This window comes from Chrysemys picta, chromosome 3 (genome assembly GCF_011386835.1).
Source record: "Chrysemys picta bellii isolate R12L10 chromosome 3, ASM1138683v2, whole genome shotgun sequence".
In the NCBI taxonomy this organism is placed as follows: Eukaryota; Metazoa; Chordata; order Testudines; family Emydidae; genus Chrysemys; species Chrysemys picta.
Window position 1 is genome coordinate 17,342,148 of NC_088793.1, and position 19,675 is coordinate 17,361,822.

Below are 19,675 nucleotides of genomic sequence, written 5' to 3' on the forward strand. Positions count from 1 at the left end.
CCCCCCTTATAAATTAAAAACACTTTTTTGTATATTTAACACCATTATAAATGCTGGAGGCAAAGCAGGGTTTAGGGTGGAGGCTGACAGCTCACAACCCCCCCATGTAATAACCTCACAACCCCGAGGGGTCCCGACCCCCAGTTTGAGAACCCCTGTAAAATACGGTAACACACTGGATACATCCAGGATGAATAGTTTCTTCTCTTCCAGCATCAAGTGCAGATTCAGAAAGATGACTGGGAAGGTAACCAATTGGTTCAGGTGAAAATTTGATACCACCTTAGGGACAAACTTGAGGTGTAATCGTAGCATTACTTCGTCCTTATGGAAGGATGTGTTGGGTGGTCCAACGGTGAAAGCTTAAGTTCATTGACTCTCTGAGCTGAGGTGATGGTCACCAAAAAGACAGTCTTGATGGTAAAGTGGCGTACAGAGCATTCTGACAACGATTCAAAGAAAGGCTCCATGAGGTTCAAGAGAATGACACTGAAATCCCACCACAAGGGAGCTGATCTCTAACTGGAGGCGGAATATGAAGGAGGCTCATAAGGAATTTCAATACTGCCAGGTCTGAGAAGATCAAATACGACTGTACCACAGCATGACACGCCAATATGGCTTCCAAGTGGCCCCTGAGATAACTGAATGCCAGTCCCACATGTTTCAAGAACAGAATATAGTCTTCAATATATTTGATACAAGTATTTCAACTGGATCTATATTATTGTGAGCTGCCCATATTGATTTTTTTTTTTTTTTGAGGAGTAAGTCTTCCTGGTAGAGGACTTTCTACATTGTATGTGAATTTGTTGAACCTGAAGGGAGTGATCTCTGTGAAAGATGCTCAACCTGCAACCATCCAAGCCATCTGATTCAATGACTACGGGTCTGGGTGCATGATTTGACTATGGTTCTGAGATAGTATGCCCTGACAAGTTGGAAGGAAGATGAGAGGTCACATGGACATTTGCAGCAAGTCCAACAGCCAAAATTGTCTTGGCTATCAGGATTACCATAGCCTTGTTCCTCTTGATCTTATACTATCCTGGGGATGGGGGGAATTGGTGGAAAAGCATAGAGGATCCAGCAACAATTCCAGGTTCACACACCTCTGGAGCAGAAATTCGAGCACTTGGGGAAAGTTGTTATAGCTCTCTATTTCTCATTTCAGAATGAAGCGAGGGATGGTGCAAAAGAAAACACCACCACCAGAGTGTATTGATCCAATCCTTCAATCTTTTCCCACAAATTTAAGCTCCCTAAAACGTTTTATAAGTAATTCCATTTCACTCAGTCAAAACCCTTTTCTGCATATAAGGATAAACAAATAGAAAAGCAGCTCAATAGCAAGAAATGATTTCTCTCAAAGGTGTGAGGGGAGCAACTGTGCAAGCAGTTTGCACCAAATTAAGGTGCCACAGAACCAATACGACTTGAGGGACAGAAGCTCAGAGTCTTCAGTTTATCAGCTGGTTCTAAAAAAAATGCTTAAGGAGACATCCCCATGCCAGCTCTGTAGCTTCAGCATCACAAGCAGCTGGAGGAGTTAGCTGCCCCAAGTGCATGCCCATCAGAGACACTAGGAACATTCTTGGGGTGGTTAGCCCCTCCTTCCTCTCGCACCATTGTGGGTACAGTCTATTTTTAGTATGCTAGCTCAATCACAGCTAGCACAGACACATGTCCTCAACATCCCCAGCTCTAAGTATGTACACACTAGCTCAAGTTAAGTGGTGCTTTAAGCGTGAGCTACCTAGTACATCAGTGGGGGTGGGTTGAAGCTTGAGTGCTGCTGAAACTCATGCTAATATTCTATCATTGCATCCGAAGAAGTGGGCTGTAGTCCACGAAAGCTTATGCTCTAATAAATTTGTTAGTCTCTAAGGTGCCACAAGTCCTCCTGTTCTTCTTTTTATCAGACAATAGTGTCATGGCATCTTGTGTGTTCTCTTGTGGCTGCATGGTCTGACCTGTAATGAGCAAGGTCAAAACCAGATGTCACATAGAAATTTGTAGGATCCCACTGAAAACTTGGCATGATGCTGGTCCCTTTTTCAATCAGTTTTTTGGATCTTTCTTTTCCAAAGTGTTCGCAAATTTTATTGACAGTTGCTTTCCATTCAGGTCTGTCTTTGGCTGTGTCTTCAAAGTTACCAATATTTATACCACATGAGTTGAGATTCTGCGAAGGGTACCTGTGAAGCATTTACATTGACTGCCCTTCCTGCACTTTGGCTTTCAGCTCACCATAAAGGACTTTTTTGGGAGTCTATCACCCCCCATTCTGATTACATGACCAAGGTATGTAAAGTGATTGACGTTATGCAGTTTTGTACCATCAATGGTGATGTTTGTCTCAGTGGTAGTGGTTGACAGGGGGCTGATTGGAAGTGAACTTCAGTTTTTTCCAGGCTGATGGTGATCCCAACTGTTAGTTGCCTCTGAGAACCTGCCAAGGATAAGCTGTAGGTCACTTTCACCATGACTAAGTAGAGCACAAACATCTTCAAAAGAGCTTTGTATATAAGTTGCATCCGAAGAAGTGGGCTGTAGTCCACGAAAGCTTATGCTCTAATAAATTTGTTAGTCTCTAAGGTGCCACAAGTACTCCTGTTGTTCTTTTTGCGGATACAGACTAACACAGCTGTTACTCTGAAACCTGTCATTAAGGACTTTTGTCTTTGCTGTAAGCCTTCAGAGATTCAAGAGTTTTCCATCAGTTCTGTACCTTATGTAGCTACCCTTTTGAAGGTTGTCAGTATGCAATTCAGAATGGCTGCAAAGAAGAGACCAAAGAAGACTGGTGCCAGCATGCATCACTGTTTTACACCATTAGATATAGGGACTGGTTTAGAGAGGCCACTGTCTGAGAGTATTTGACCAGTCATGTCTTCATGGAATTGATGTATGATAACAAATTTGGTGAGGCAGCAAAACTTTCTTCCAGAATTTACCAGAGGCTATTTCTGTTCACAGTGTCAAACACATTTTTAGATCAATGAAGATAGCATATAGTTCCGTGTTTTGTTCAATGCATTTTTTCTGAATATGCCTCACAACAAAAATAATAACTCACACAGGAAAATGACAAGACAAAAACACCATATCACCTATGCGTGAACACTTTCCACAAAATGACTACTCTATATCTGACCTATCAGTCCTCACCCGCAAAAGAAACCGGTACAACACTTTCAAAAGACTAGCCTGGGAACTTAAAGGCCAAGGCACAAAACGAGATTAAATTAGCTAGAGACATAAAGGATAACAAGAAAACATTATACAAATACATTAGAAGCAAGAGGAAGACCAAGGACCGGGTAGGTCCATTGCTCAATGAGGGGAAAAAACATTAACAGAAAACGTGGAAATGGCAGAGGTGCTTAATGACTTCTTTGTTTCGGTTTTCACCAAGAAGGTTGATGTGATTCGACATCTCCCATAGTGAATGCCAGTGAAAATGACGTAGGCTCAGAAGAGGCTAAAATAGGGAAAGAACAAGTTAAAAATTACATAGACAAATTAGATGTCTTCAAGTCACCAGGGCCTGATGAAATGCATCCTAGAATACTCAAGGAGCTGGCTGAGAAGATATCGGAGCCATTAACAGCTATTTTTCAAAAGTCATAGAAGACGGGAGAGATTCCAGAAGACTGGAAAAGGGCAAACATGGTGCCAATCTAAAAAAATGGAAAAAAGGACAACCCAGGGAATTACAGATCAGTCAGCTTAACTTCTGTACCCAGAAAGATAAGGGAGAAAATAATTAAGAAATCAATTTGCAAACATCTAGAAGATAATAAGGTGATAAGTAACAGTCAGCTTGGATTTGTCAAGAACAAATTGTGTCAAACCAACCTGATAGCTTTCTTTGACAGGATAACAAGCCTTGTGGATGGGAGGGAAGCAATAGATATGGTATATCTTGACTTTAGTAAAGCTTTTGATACTGTCTCGCATGACCTTCTCATAAACAAACTAGGGAAATGCAATCTAGATGGAGCTACAATAAGGTGGGTGCATTACTGATTGGAAAACCGTTCCCAGAGAGTAGTTATCAGTAGTTCACAGTCATGCTGGAAGAGCATAACAAGTGGGATCCTGCAGAGATCAGTTCTGGGTCCAGTTCTATTCAATATCTTCATCAATGATTTAGATAATGGCATAGAGAGTACACTTAAAGTTTGCGGATGATACGAAGCTGGGAGGGCTTGAAAGTCCTTTGGAGGATAGGATTAGAATTTAAAATGATCTGGACAAACTGAAGAAATGGTCTGAAATAAATAGAATGAAATTAAATAAGGACAAATGCAAAGTACGCCACTTAGGAAGGAACAATCAGTTGCACACATACAAAATGGGAAATGACTGCCTAGGAAGGAGTACTGCGGAAAGGGACCTGGGGGTCATAGTGGACAACAAGCTAAATATGAGTCAATAGTGTAACACCGTTCCAAAAACAGTGAACGTCATTCTGGGATGTATTAGCAGGAGTGCTGTAAGCAAGACACAAGTAATACTTCCACTTTACTCCACCCTGATTAGGCCTCAACTGGAGTATTCTGTCCACATTTCAGGAAAGATGTGGACAAATTGGAGAAAGTCCAGAGAAGAGCGACAAAAATGATTAAAAGTCCAGAAAATATGACCTATGAGAAAAGATTGAAAAAAATGGGTTTGTTTAGTCTGGAAAAGAGAAGACTGAGAGGGGACATGATAACAGTTTTCAAGTACATAAAAGGTTGTTACAAGGAGGAGGGAGAAGAAGTGTTCTTAACCTCTGAGGATAGGACAAGAAGCAATGGGCTTAAATTGCAGCAAGGGAGGTTTAGGCTGGACATCAGGAAAAACAAATTGTCAGGGTGATTAAGTACTGGAATAAATTGCCTAGGGAGGTTGTGGAATCTCCATCACTGGAGATTTTTAAGAGCAGGTTAGACAAACACCCGTCAGGGATGGTCTAGATAAATACTTAGTCCTGGCATGAGTTCAGGGGACTGGACTAGATGACCTCTCGAGATCCCTTCCAGTTCTATGGGGGAACATCGAGTAGCTTTCTTCCCCAAAGTGATTTTGGCCCAAACAGACTCTCTCTCTTATCCTTTCCATCACTTCTAATTTCTTTACAGTCTACCTCATCATTAATATACAATGTTAGTCCACCACTTTTGCCTTTGTCTTCCCTAAATAGCACATACCCTTCAACACCTGTACTCCAGTCATGACTACTATTCCACTATGTTTCTGTTATCCCTATAATATCTGGTTTCACTTCCTGCACCACTAGTTCTAGTTCCTCCATTTTGTTACCCAGGCTACTCGTTGTACAAACATCTTAATTGTTGCTGCTTGGCTTTGCCCACATTCCTTACCTGATTGGGTATGGTCAGTCTACTGCCAGTATCGCCTATCTGAATGGTATCAGAACTATCCTTCCTCTTAATTTGCATTGTCTTACCTAGTGCTGTTCCTTTCTCCATTGCAGTATCTTTCCTTAACCTCTTGATTTTCCTCCCTCTCAATGTTAAAAACAGGCATGGAGATTACATGAGCATCTCCCAATCATCTCCCTCAAGTTCCTAGATTCAAGTGCTTTTAATGACTTGTGGCAACCTCCATACCAGAAGTCTATTTCCCTCCCTACTCAGGTCGAGTTCACCACATAAGAACTATCCTCTGTCCATGAATGCACCCCAGTGCAAACATCCTAAAGCCCTCTTTATACCACCACTGCCTGAGCCATCTGTTGATCATCAAAATTTTGTCTCACCTTCATTCTATGAATGAGTGAGAGTGAGAAAGAGAGACCTATTTTTTTTCGGGGGAGGGATAGCTCAGTGGTTTGAGCATTGGCCTGCTAAACCCAGGGTTGTGAGTTCAATCCTTGAGGGGGCCATTTAGGGATTTGGGGCAAAAATCTGTCTTCCAAACCTGATATTCTATGATTCTCCTCTCCTAGGGTCAGGCAGAATCCCACTGAAGATCACCTGAGCCTCCATTTCATTAAGCATCTTCCCCAACCTAGCATAGTCTCTATGTTATAGTTTATATGTTCTAGTGAGAATCTAGCTGTGTCGTTTGTTCCCACGTGAAGGAAAATCAGTGGATTCTTTCCTGCTACCCTTATGATCCTCTTCAACCTCAGGTCCCCATGTCAAATCTTAGCTCCCAGCAGACAGCACACCCTTGTTCTCTGGACCAACACTGGTAACAGGTCTGTCTGTTTTTCATAGTAGGCAGTCCCCAATCACATAGATGTGCCTTTTCCACATGATGGTGTGATTCTTTGGCCTTCCTCCTGTTCTTTCTGGCTGCAAGTCCTCATGTCTTTTATTCTCCCTTGCAATCTTCTGCAAATCATCCTGTATCGTCTGGGTGCTCTGAACTCTGGGTATCCCCATTGGCTCTTCCCCTCTTCTTACAGTACTAGCTGCTCCTCTCTTCTTCCATGCCCTCCCTCCTTCTGTTACAGCCTGCTGTGCCACTGCTTCATTTTCCAGCTGAGCAAACCTGTTCTTGAGCTCTATTTCTCCTTCACTAGTCGGTCTTTTCCTCTGCCTGGTTCTCATAGTCATATGCTTCTGCTGACCACCTTCCTCACCCAGCACTCTCCCCTCCGAGTTCTTCAGTCCAGCTTGCATCTGCAAATCTTGACTTTTCTCGTCAGCCTTCTCTTGCCTTTGCTCTATTTGCTCGTACCCCTTTCAAAACTCAACTATAGTTTCCACCTGCATCTCCAAGTCTCGGATCTTTTCTTCCATCAGCTCTATCAGGTGGCACTTCATACAAATAAAGCTGTTATCAGGTACCTGCACTAGAATCAGGTGCATCCTGCAGCTTCCACATCCGCTCATCTTCATTGTCTCTTCCATTGCGTGGGTCACTACCACTGCTGCCTCTGCATCTGCCATAGCCTTCCTGCCTAAACTCCTGCCAAGGAAAAAGGGGGGAAAAACAAAAACAAATCCAGACCACCACAAACCTCCTCGAGCCCCACCCACCCTCCACAAAAAAAAAAAAAACCCCTCTAACTCCAACTCCTCTGTTTACAGCTCTGTTCGCTGGCTCCTGTGCTGCTGCTTCTGTGCGGTTGTCTGACTGTTTGGCTGCACTTATAAGCCCCTTAACCAGAGAAGCCCCACCCTTAATCAGGAATCTGCTTCTCTCACAGCCCACTGCCATGTACCAGCCTCTACAAACTGAACAAAGGGGGAAAAAAAACACAGAAAACAGAAAAAACATACAACACCCACACAAAAAACTCATTCGTTGCCCCTAAGATCAGGGGCTTGTCTCCTCCCTCCCCTCCGACAGAACTCCCGCTCCAACTCTTCTGTTGGCTACCCGTTCCTTATCTCCCACAGCACACTGCCAGAAAGAACATACAACACCCATATAAATTCACTCACTGCCCCAAATGACAGTGGCTTTCCTCCTACCTTCCTCTCCAACAGAAGTTCCCCTCTATAATACTCACTTCAATATCCTGGAACTGCCACAGTTACAACATCGCATGCAACAAAAATAATGACTGTGGTGTTCTGACCTGATCTAAATCCACACTAGGCCTCTGGTAGAAGCTTCTCGCATACTGTTTCAACAAGATGATTGAACAAAATACAAGCAGGTTTCAGAGTAGCAGCCGTGTTAATCTGTATCCGCAAAAAGAACAGGAGTTCTTGTGGTCTTGTTAGTCTCTAAGGTGCCACAAGTACTCCTGTTCTTTTTGAAAATACAAGCATGAATTTTACCACCTACAGAGCTAGTAACACAGTGTGGATGCAACAGCTTGAGTTACAATCACGCATTAAGTATCAGAGGGGTAGCCGTGTTAGTCTGAATCTGTAAAAAGCAACAGAGGGTCCTGTGGCACCTTTGAGACTAACAGAAGTATTGGGAGCATAAGCTTTCGTGGGTAAGAACCTCACTTCTCTCTGCTGCCAATCAAATCTATCTGTGTAACTCGAGTGTTGTTTTGAAGTGTGGTCACTCTTACTTGAGGTAGGCTAACTTGAGATAGTTCTGCTGTGAAGGCATACCCTCAGAAAGCTGATGCCCAGGCCTTCACACAGCCAAGAATATTAAGAATCTCACATCCAAATACGATTTAACTTCTTATCCTTGCACCAGGCTCTGAAGGTGCACCAAACTGTGTAACAGTGAAATATTTAGACATTTATTCATCTATAGGTCTGTGGAAATCACCTGTTCTGAAATGATCCTGTGAGTCATGTTGACAAGAGTTCCCTTTGAGAGAGTTTCTGTTACTCCAACAGCTTCTGCTCCTGTAATAGGAGTGACATACTGACAATTTCTTGGGCTCAGAATGTGTACACGAGAAGCGCAGGACTGATGAAACAATAGCCAGAGACTTGGTGTTGCACTGCTGAGTAAGTGGAGACATTGTTCACCCCTTGAGCTGTAGTTTCAATCTCCTGTCGACTTAAGAGAAAACAGTATTTACTACAACCAGATGGCTGCATTCTCACAGGGTGATTTCTCCAGACAGAGGAAGCAGGATACATTGCAAGCCATGGAGTGCTCCAGAGAGTATCAGAAGAACTAAAAGTAATACCTTTCACTATAAAACATTATGTCTTAATCTGAAAAAGGAAAGGGGATCAGGAAAAATAAAAAGCATCAAAGACGAAAGTTAAGTCTAGCCAGTCAAACTTACCCAGCCCTACCTGCTTCAGACAACAAGCCCCATGAGCAGGTTTAGCCAGACCCTTTTAAAGGGAAGAATGACATCGTGAAAGAGGAGGTTACTCACCCTGTGCAGTAACTGACTGTCTTCGAGATGAGTGTCTCTGTGGGTGCTCCACTCGAGGTGTTGGTGAATGCCTGCGCCTTCGCTCGGAGATTTTTACAGCAGTACTCGTACCGGTCGTACACACGCAGAACCTGCTCCCGTCCGCTCTGAGTGTACCTTAATAGTACGCGTGTGCGACCGGTCTCCTCAGTTCCTTCTCTACAACGGAGGCTACCCAAACTAAGAAGTAGAGGGGAGGAGGGTGGGTAGTGAAGCACCCACGGGGACACTCATCTCGAAGAACGTCAGTTACTGCACAGGGTGAGTAACCTCCTCTTCTTCTTCTTTGAGAGATGTCCCTGTGGGTGCTCCACTCCAAGTGACTTAAAAGCAGTGTATCTCAAGGATTTGGTAGGAATGCAGTAGATAATACAGCTCTGCCTAATCGTGTATCAGAAAGAGGGCCTTGAGTAAGGGCATAGCCGGGGAACTTGGAGTAGAAAAGCCACGGAGGTAGCCACAGATCTAGTGGAGTGAGTTCTGATGCTGGCGGAAGGTGTAACTTTCTTTATCTGATAGCACAGTTGGATACTCTCAGAAATCCAGTTTGAAAGTCTCTGGGTAGAAATAGTTGTCCCTTTGGAACACTCTGCGATGGAGACAAAGTCTAGAAGAGTTCCTAAAGGGCTTAGTTCTATCCAAGTAGAAGGACAAAGCCCTGCATACGTCTAACATATGCATTGTCGATTCAAGAGAGTCTGCATGTTGTTAAGGAAAGAAGGTCGGTAGGTGTATCGGCTCACTGATGTGGAATGACGAATGCACCTTTGGAAGAAATTTGGGGTGTAATCGAAGGGTAACCTTGTCCTTAAAAAACAGTGTATACGGTGGGTCTGCCATGAAAGCTGCTATTTCTCCTGCCTGTCCGGCGGAGGTGATTGCCACTAAGAATGCTGTTATCATAGAGAGGTGTAAAAGGGAACAAGTGGCTAGGGGCTCGAATGGTTGTTGAGTTAAGCAGGATAATACTAAGTGAAGGTGCCATGTAGTGGTAGGTGGTTTAATGTCTGATTGGAGTCCTTTGAGAAAACACTTGGTGATTGGATGAGCAAAAACAGAGGTATCATCGATCTTGTCACAAAAAATTGTAATAGCAGCTAAGTGGACTTCGATGGAGCTGAAAGAAAGGCCAGATTGCTTAAGGTCTAATAGGCAGTCAAATATGAGCGGAAGAGATGTAGAAGTAGGAGGAAGTTGTTTAGTTGAGCACCACTGTATGAATCGCCCCACTTTCGGAGATAGATGATGCGAGTAGATTGTGTTCTGCTATATAGGAGCACTCTTTTAACCTGCTCAGAGCATGCTAGTTTGTTTTGGGAAAACCATGTAGAAACCAAGCTTTGAGGTGAAGCATGGACAGGTTGGGGTGAAGAAATCGGCCGTGTTGTTGCGATAGGAGATTTGGAGTAAGGGGCAATGAAATTGGTGGGCGAACTGACATTCTGGTAAGGAACGGAAACCACGGTTGTCTGGGCCATGAGGGGGCAATCAAAATCACCGTGGCACGATCTGTTCGTATCTTTGTCAGAACTCCGTGGAGAACAAGTATTGAGGGAAAAGCATAGAGTAAGTCCTTGTGCCATGGGATCATAAACGCATCTCCCAGGGAATGTTTGCCCAGTCCCGCTCTGGAGCAAAATTCGGGACATTTCGTGTTTTTCGCAGTTGCAAAAAGGTCTATGGTTGGGTAGCCCCAAATGCGGAATATGTTGTAGATGATCATCTCGTTTATCTGCCATTCGTGATCCCAGGGAAAGCATCTGCTTAATTCGCCTGCTGTGGTATTCATAGCTCCAGGAAGATAGGCGGCTGATGTTGTTCGCAAGGCATCAATTCCAGAGCTTCATAGCTTCTGTGCAAAGTGAGTGAGAGCGAACTCCTCCCTGCCAGTTTACATAGAACATGCAGGCGATGTTGTCTGTCATTATCCATACCCGTTTGTTTTGGATTAATGGGAGGAAGTGATGGCAGGCGTTACGTATGGCTCGGAAGTTCTAGGACGTTTATGTGCACTGAGGTTTAGGTTGAAGACTATAGTTCCTGGGCTGTGTGGTGGGACATGCGTGCACCCCACCCTGTGAGGGATACATCGGTAGTCATTATGAGGGATGAAGCATCCTGGAGAAAGGGGACTCCTGAGCAGAGGTTGGAAGGAACTGTCCACCATAGGAGAGAGTCTTTGACTCTGAAAGGTATGGATAGTGGCTTGTTTAGAGCATGCACATTTGGTCTGTAAACCGTGGCCAACCAAGCTTAGAGCACCTCCTGTATACTCGTGCACTCTGGACCACGAAAGTGCACGAGGCCATGTGACCTAATAGTTGTAGACAGTCTCAAGCAGTGACCTGAGGACTGTTGTGAAGTTTCGTTGCCAACAGTTTTATGTGTTGAAGCGATTGGGCGGGAGAGATGCTATTCCCGGCCGGGAATCGAGGTGTGTTCCTATGAACTCCAGGTGCTGGCTAGGAGATAACGTGGATTTGTTTTTGTTTATTTGTAGGCCGAGAGATAGGAAACAAGCAACGGTGAGCTGTGTGAATTGAAGCGCTTCGTCGAATGTTGAGGCTTCGAGGAGACAATCGTCAAGGTAAGGAAATATTATGACCCCTTGTTTTCTGACGTAGGCAGTGACGACAGCTAGGAGCTTGGAAAAAACACAGGGGACGATGGATAGACCGAAGGGTAGCACCCTGTATTGAAAATGTGTCAGCCGAGGGTAAAACGAAGGAAACGTCTGTGGGCTGAATGCATAGTCACATGAAAATAGGCATCCTGTAGGTTGAGGGCTGAAAACCAATCGCCCTGCTCCAGCGCTGGGATTATGGTGGTGACGGTAACCCACTTTGAACTTTTGCTTTTTGATAAATTTGTTGAGCCACCTGAGGTTGAGGATTGGTCACCATCCCCCGGCTTTCTTTTCGGTTAAGAAATAATGGGAATAAAACCCCTTCCCTCTGTGTCGTTTGGGCACAAGTTCTACTGCTCCCAATAGAAGGAGATGATGTACTTCTTGGAGGAGCAGTTGCTCATGAGAGGGGTCCCTGAAGAGAGACAGGGAGGGTGGGTGGGTAAGAAGCAAGAATAGAAAAGGGATGGAATAGCCAACTGTGACGACCTCTATAACCCACTTGTCAGTGGTAATGTTCTACCATTGATGGGAGAATGGTCGTAGGCGGTGTCCAAAAATAGGGACATGTGGTGTAAGCGCTGAAGTGGGAATGTTGTTGTCTAAACCCTTGACCAAGGCTTCAAATTAGTCGGAGGCGGTTGAGACGCTGCTGAGGATTTGGGATGACGACACTGGTATCTGGGTCTCCCCCAAACAGTTTATGCATTTTGAATGGCCATCTGAAAGAGGGATAGCATCACTGCAGGTAGAGCAGTGCTTAAAGCCTGGGGAGCCAGGCATGTCAGAAGAGAAAAGATAGAAAAATGGTAACTAAGTACTACTGGTAACTAACTAACTAACTAGGAAGGAATTCAAACAAAGTGAGAGAAAATGTCTCTAACGAGTCTGCTGAGCTCCGTCTCAGGCCGGGGATGGTACAGAAGGAACTGAGGAGACTGGTCGCGCAGGTACACTCAGGGCGGGGGTGGGGGTATGAGTGACTGGTATGAGTACTGCTGTAAAAATCTCCGAGCGAAGGCGCAGGGACTCACCAACACCTGGAGTAGAGCACCCACAGGGACATCTCTCAAAGAAGCAGCTTTTATTTCTCTATCAGCTGGCAAGAGAACTTACACCCCCTGAATCACAGAATCATAGAATATCAGGGTTGGAAGGGACCTCAGGAGGTCATCTAGTCCAACCCCCTGCTCAAAGCAGGACCAATCCCCAACTAAATCATCCCAGCCAGGGCTTTGTCAAGCCTGACCTTAAAAACCTCTAAGGAAGGAGATTCCACCACCTCCCTAGGTAACCCATTCCAGTGCTTCACCACCCTCCTAGTGAAAAAGTTTTTCCTAATATCCAACCTAAACCAACCCCACTGCAAGTTGATGAAATCATGCTCCCACTACAGTCAACAGCTTAACTCCAACTCACTTTTATGGGGTCAGGATTTCACCCACTGTCTGAACTAGGAAAAACAGAATTACAGAATGGGGATCTTCATGCCTCAAAAATGGAAGCCAAGACCTTCACACTGTTTGCTGGTTGGAAAGGGAGACTTCTGTACATATGCTCTCTTTCATTGCTATGTCTTAAGTCTCTCTGATGTACAAGAACACTAAACAATAATATTTAGCTCACAAACAGCACTTATCTTCAAAATACGAAATCCACACAATGGATACTTAATGAGTTAGACATTAACCTTTGTATTACAGATTGGGAAATGTGGGCAGGTAAATTGTAAATTACTTGCTCAAATCCAGAGGAAGTCAGCCTCAGAGCTGAGATTTCGGCCTTCCAGTCCTGTGCGCAGACCATGCTTCTCATGAAATAAAATTTAACATCTCTTTACTAAGATTTCAAAAGTCTTGTCAATATATAGAAACTAATACAAATAAAATAGAATTTAGGGCTAAATTCTGTCTTCAGTTGTCATGGGAGGCACTTGTGCATAGTTGAGGACAGACTATAGCCCTTAAGCATGGGGAAATACCATACATCGCACAGCAATTAGTGAATTAACTGGCAGAAGTATGTCATTCAGACTGAACAAGATAGTGGACAATATTTAACAGCACTATGCTTTCAGTTCTTCTGTTCTTATTACTTCTGCATTTTAATTACTTCTAGTTTTTTATATGAACTTTACCCAGCATTTCCTGTTTTGTTTCCCAAAATCTGCTGCTGTAACTGATGCACTGATAAGTATTACATTTAGTACTATTATTATTTGCAACAAGCTGCAAACAGATGGAAGCTCATATATAATGCCCCTTCTACTATGCATCTAGAGCAGGGGTTCTCAAACTCATTGCAAGGCAACTCCCTTCTGACAACAAAAATTACTCTATGACCCCAGAACGGGGAACCGAAGCTTGAGCCCGCCCAAGCCCCACTGCCCCTGGCACGGGGGCCAAAGCTGAAGCCCATGGGCTTCAGCCCCAGGCAAGGGGCGTGTAACCTGAGCCCCTCTGCCCATGGCTGAAGCCCTTGGGCTTCAGATTCAGCCCCAGGCGGTGGGGCTTGGGCTTCAAGCTCAGGCCCCAGCAAATCTAAGCCAGCCCTGGTGACCCCATTAAAATGGGGTCCCGACCCACTTTGGGGTCCCTACCCACAGTTTGAGAACTACTAAAGTATACACGACACGCAACCAGGATATGCAGTGTTCTCCTTCGTTCCCCACCCCCTAAGTCCTTTCCTATTTACTGCTTTCTAATCCAGTAAAGCACAGACTCTACAATATTGTGTTATGTTAATTAAATACAGGTATTAAATTCTATTTGTTTCTCTCTGCTTCCAAATTTTCCATTTATTGCAGATTTTTGTATTGTAATATCTATCCACACTACAGATGTCAGAGGGAAAAATGAGTTTTGGCAGTGTCAGAGACAACTGGGGCATTCTGCACCCAGGAAGGAGCACAGTGAGATAATTTCTGTTATTGGCATCCAAGAAATTGTTGAGCTTTTTTGCTACTTGGCAAGGAATACATCTCCTTTTTCCTTCTCCCTTTTTGGCTTTAAATTTGAAGGGATGAGATTTGAATTCCTCTTTTCCCACTGCTGCAACCAGTATCAATAACTATTTGCCTCACTGCACCTGCCCCAGAATCTAGCACTACACCCTACAACAGTGAATATGCACATTATCTTCATGTTTCTGCTAAAATTATCAGAGGTGAAATAGCATCAGTGCTAATGGCTGAATTCCTGATTCTGCAAGTTGCTCCATGCTGACTCTGGGGTTCACCCACATGGAGTAACTTTCAAGAATGGGGCCAATGTATCATTACATTTTGGATTCAACATCCCAGTGAAATTAATAAGGCAGTTCACACTTTCTTCAGAGCTACTGTTTCAGTCTATCTGCAGAGTCAAGCAGACAGAATTGTGTCAGTTTAAACATGGCTCAAATTATTAAAGTTATTTTTGTAACTATAAGGGCCAGAGACTTTTTTATACAAAGGCGTATACCCTGGAGCACCTCTGTGCATCTACTGAAAAGCAAGAAGAGGGAATTATGTTGCCATTTATACAGTCACATAACTGCATTGTAGCCAGTAGCCATGGCATGGATAACACCACATCAAGACAGAAAAGGTGTGATGTAGTGTTCTGAAAATGGGAGAGAGAGTCAGGAACCCTCCAGTTTTAGTGTTTGCTCTGATGGAAGCCTTCCATGGCTGTGGGAAAGTTAAAACCTTTTCCCTATCTATAAAGCAGGAATAAGAACATTACAGCGGTCTTGTGAAAATTAATTCATCACTTAATGTTTGTGAAGAGCTTAGCAAAGTATCATCATTAATAGTCTTTCTTCATTATTAACTTTTCTATTGTCTTTTGTAAGATATTTGGTCTACTTTTTAGGAGTACAGTAGCTACTACTGAAAATATCTGTTTTATCTCTATGCAATAACCTTTCCAGGAGCAACCAATTTCCTTTAGCTTAGATTTTAAGTTCTTTGGCGCAATGGCTTCTATTCGTGTGCGTACAACACCCAGTACAACAGAGCCTTGAATGGAGCATCTAAGTGCTACTGCAATACAAATAAATAAATAAAATCTAAGAATTATTATTAAATAATTTATAAATAAACACAAATCAGTTTTTAAATATTTGAACAAAAACTTTCATTCAGCAAGGTTCGTCCCTGGAAATGTACTCCAGGCCCCCGATGAACTTGACTTTGGAATAAAAACTTTGCTACTGTGCTCTGTGGGAGGGGAAATGTAATTAATTATTTTGAACTTTAAAATATTTGTTTCATATAATTATTTTGATATATTGAGAATATGCCTAGGCAAAGTTCCATGTGCCTATTTTCATTCTATCCTTGCTTATTGTTTTTTGCCTTCTATTGAGTGTTCTGCAAATATCCAAAAATGTATCATAATTAAAATATAGAAATATATTTAAACAATATTAGCATGGTTAATTTCCTAGCATTATTATAGTAATGTATGCAGTTTGCATGTACTGTACTATTATACTGATCTGATATTTTTCTGCCTAGTACAGCTTAGCACCTGCTTGAATTATATAATAGTGGTGAAAAACTTGCCATTTCTATTTGTAGTGCATTATTCAGTACACCAAAGAGATTCTTTCTGGTAGCAATCACGATGCATTAATCTCAAAGCAGCGTTCTTTCCAAGGATTTGTCTTGTTTTGTGTTGTCATTCCCCAGGACAGCCAGACTTCATGAAGTGTATTATGGTTCAAAGTAGCTACCATATAAATCTGTCCAAACTAGCCCCTTCTTTAATAGGGTTTGGATAAATTTTAAAAATAGGAAGTCAGAACTATAAACTTCAGAGATATCAAAAGTCAACCTATCAGTGCTAATCAAGATGGCAACTTATTTTGGAAGCACATATCTGGATTTAATCAAGTATTCGCTCTTCCTACAAATGCCTACTAAGAAAGATGTATACAACAACATGTTGACCTTGCATCACATACACAAACAGCTTCTTAAATGAAACAGTAGACAAATATGTCAAAAATATATCTCAGTTTTCAGGAGGAAAATAATCAATTGCATAATGAGATTTATGTAGCACAGTATTTTGAGCAACATGATTGGAATATAGGCACTGTGCAATCAACAAGCGTTTATTACAAAGTTAGTGTGTTTTTAATACTCTCATATAGGTATAGTTATCTAAAAAATGAAAAGACAGTATGAATATTTAATAACAGCTCAGTAAGAATGTGAAATATTATAGGATAACGAATGTGCAAAAATCATTTCCAGAAGCCCACCCTGGCATATATAAAAGGCCATGATTTAAGAGTTCCGTCCTGTAGGTGTCAAAGGTCAAAACAATGAGCTATTAAAGATACTTTCACTTCCCTTGAAATAAAGTGCTGTCTTGGGCCAAAAGGTGAGAGGTTAGAAAAACAGTTTGTCTGCTGGTCTATTCCCATTCTTCCTCCTGACAGGAAATCATACATGCTCCTAGACACCATTTAGGGTTAACCTAGGGTCATGGCTATTGACTAAGTACCCAGCTAAAGGAATTCATTATTTATTTATTCAAAAGAAAAGACTGCAAGGCCACAGGTTAAATTTGTGTCAAACACAAATTTTACTCTAAAGTTCAGCTAAGCATTAGTGGTCCTATAAAATAAATAATCCTCATTCCATTGCCACTAAAGGAAGAGTAAAGCTGTGGCCATAATTACGTATGATTAAGGAAACAACTGTAAAAAAAATCTTATAATTATGTACATGGTTATTAGGTCAAGACGACAAACTGATTTTTCTTAATAGGTATAAGACTGAAATTGGAAATTTCATCTTATCCTTTATGATGTGGTTCAGACCAAATCCTGTAATTCCAATATTGAAGTTTTTTAAAATGAACTATAAAAAAGCATTAATTGTTAATTTATAGTGAGGTTCACTATTGTTCAGGTGCATGTTCAGACATCTAAAAAATGTCCTGCTATGCTTACACAATTTTGGGGGACACATAGTAGAATAATATACCTAAATGTTTTGTAAAAATTTAAACTAAATAACATTTTAAAATTGTCATTTGGATGGTCTTATGGAGTTGCAATAATACCAAGTGTCAAAATACAGGGAACAAGGGCTTCTCTTCCTGGTTTGAGACAATAATTTCTCAATATAAAGTCCTCAGTAGACATGGTTGATTTTATTTTTAATTAACAAAAAAAATCAAAATTTCAAAGTTGCTTGAATTTCACAAGGTTCAAAACAGTCCCATTTTGGTTTTATACAACTTTTTGGTCACCATTTTTAATAAAGTCAGGTTTGTTTGTTTTTAACTGAAAATATTATAAATTTTTCATTAAGTATTCACTAATAAAAATGTCAAACATTTTGATAATGTTTTTGATAATTGTTTTAAAACATCACACAAAAATGAAAATGTCAATAGTTTGAGAAATCTCTTAGTTTTGAAAAGGAAAAGGCTATTTTTCAATGGAAAATTTGTTCTTTGAAAAATTTCAACCAGTTTTACCCCCAGTTTAGCTGGGTCTGGAATTACACACATATAGTTACATAGAACCAGAAACAAACCATATGCCCTGTGTGATGAACTAGGGCTATGTCTCTGCAATTTATGAGACTGATATTATAAAGTTGTATTATGAGAAAGTGTTGTATCATAAATGCCTATATGTACATGGATCCATCACTGCTAACAAGCCACTTAGCACATACACCCCACACAAATACAGTGGGAACTAAAGGTTAATGATGGTACTTAAACCTGACAAAAGATTATGCTAAAAAGTAGCTCAAGCCTTGAAAATCCACTTTAGCTGAAGGGAAGGGAAAAGGCAGGAACAATGGAAAGTTACCCAGAAGACAGAACAAAGCCACACAGGAACAGGAGAACCAGACAGGAAGTGGGGCAGGAGAAAGCAAGTTCACAGACGTGGATAAGGGGCTCCAGAAGGAGAGGTCAACAAGCAAGTAGCAGTCTATGAGGTAGGGGGGCCCTACACACTTTCTTGAGCCCAGATGATCTCAAGGACTTTGGACCACGCAACAGACTCAGACCCAGCCCAAAGAATGCCCTGGAGTGATGAGGAAACTGAGGCAAGGACATACATATAGTGTTTATTGTTTTGTATGAACTGTACTCTCCTGTGCTTTACATGATTAAGGATAAAAGAGCATTAATGTGTTAAACAATGTACAAAATGTATGTGCGTATATGCATAACAACTACTACATGCACCTGAAAAAGTTAAACTGTAAACCAAAAGTTTCATACTTTTGGGGTGGAGTTCTGGGAAAGGGGAGTGCACTGTGCCTAGAGGGACTAGGAGGCTGGACAGCAGGTTCCAACACTGGGAGGAGGTGCCAGATAATAGGTCTGCACCCCGAGACTGTGCTGCGGGACCCAAGATTGGGGCAGTGGTTAGACGCTGTTCAGGCTCCAGAAGCTTAAAACTCCCCAGGGGATCCAGAGCACAGAGGCTTGGATTGCTTTCACAGCAGTCCTACTGGGTGGGTGGAAAGGGGTTCTCACTTGGATCTGACACCCTTCATATCTGGAAGTTTAACACTGAACATGTGGGCAAAGGTAGTGCCTTTGTGATTCTCAGCAGTGATTTCGCTAGATCGGGGGTCGGCAGCCTTTCAGAAGTGGTGTGCCGAGTCTTCATTTATTCACTCTAATATAAGGTTTTGCATGCCAGCAATTCATTTTAACGTTTTTAGAAGGTCTCTTTCTAGAAGTCTATAACAGATAACTAAACTATTATTGTATGTAAAGTAAATAAGGTTTATAAAATGTTTAAGAAGCTTCATTTAAAATTAAATTAAAATGCAGAGCCCCCCGGACCGGTGGCCAGGACCCGGGCAGTGTGAGTGTCACTGAAAATCAGCTCGCGTGCCATAGGTTGCCTACCCCTGCTCTAGACTATCCTGGATGGAATGTTGTTTAGGTATTCTAAAGGGAGTCCTCCTTTTCTCTAAGTATAGTCACTACTTGGTAACATATAGCCTCAATATTCTTACAGAAAAGATTGGGTTGTACCCACAAGGAACACATTGTAATCAAAAGACTAAAGATATTCTTACCAAATTAATCAGCTGCATGTGGATGATATCTTCCACTAATACTGCTGTTTCATGAAGGGGCCTGCGAACATCCCCTAAGGAAAACCTGGAAAAAAAATGTTTCACGTAAGGCTACCAAATTGGAAGAAAAACAAAAACAAAAACCTTACATGAAACCAAGCAAAACGAAAAAGGCACC

At 42.1% G+C, this 19,675-nt stretch overlaps 1 protein-coding gene across 28 annotated transcripts in view; it reads right to left on the reverse strand.

The window, feature by feature from the left end:
* Nucleotides 1-19,675, reverse strand: part of SUPT3H (SPT3 homolog, SAGA and STAGA complex component) — a 445,969-nt gene that overhangs the window by 184,429 nt on the left and 241,865 nt on the right. For 27 of the 28 annotated variants that reach the window (XM_065587541.1, XM_065587520.1, XM_005297387.3 and 24 more), the window contains one exon: nucleotides 19,498-19,582. The exons of the other annotated variant lie outside the window; for it this stretch is intronic. In XM_065587541.1, coding sequence (XP_065443613.1) covers nucleotides 19,498-19,515 — 18 coding nt within the window. In that variant the 5' untranslated portion in view covers nucleotides 19,516-19,582. The remainder of the gene's footprint in view (nucleotides 1-19,497; nucleotides 19,583-19,675) is intronic. 28 annotated transcript variants of the gene reach the window in all.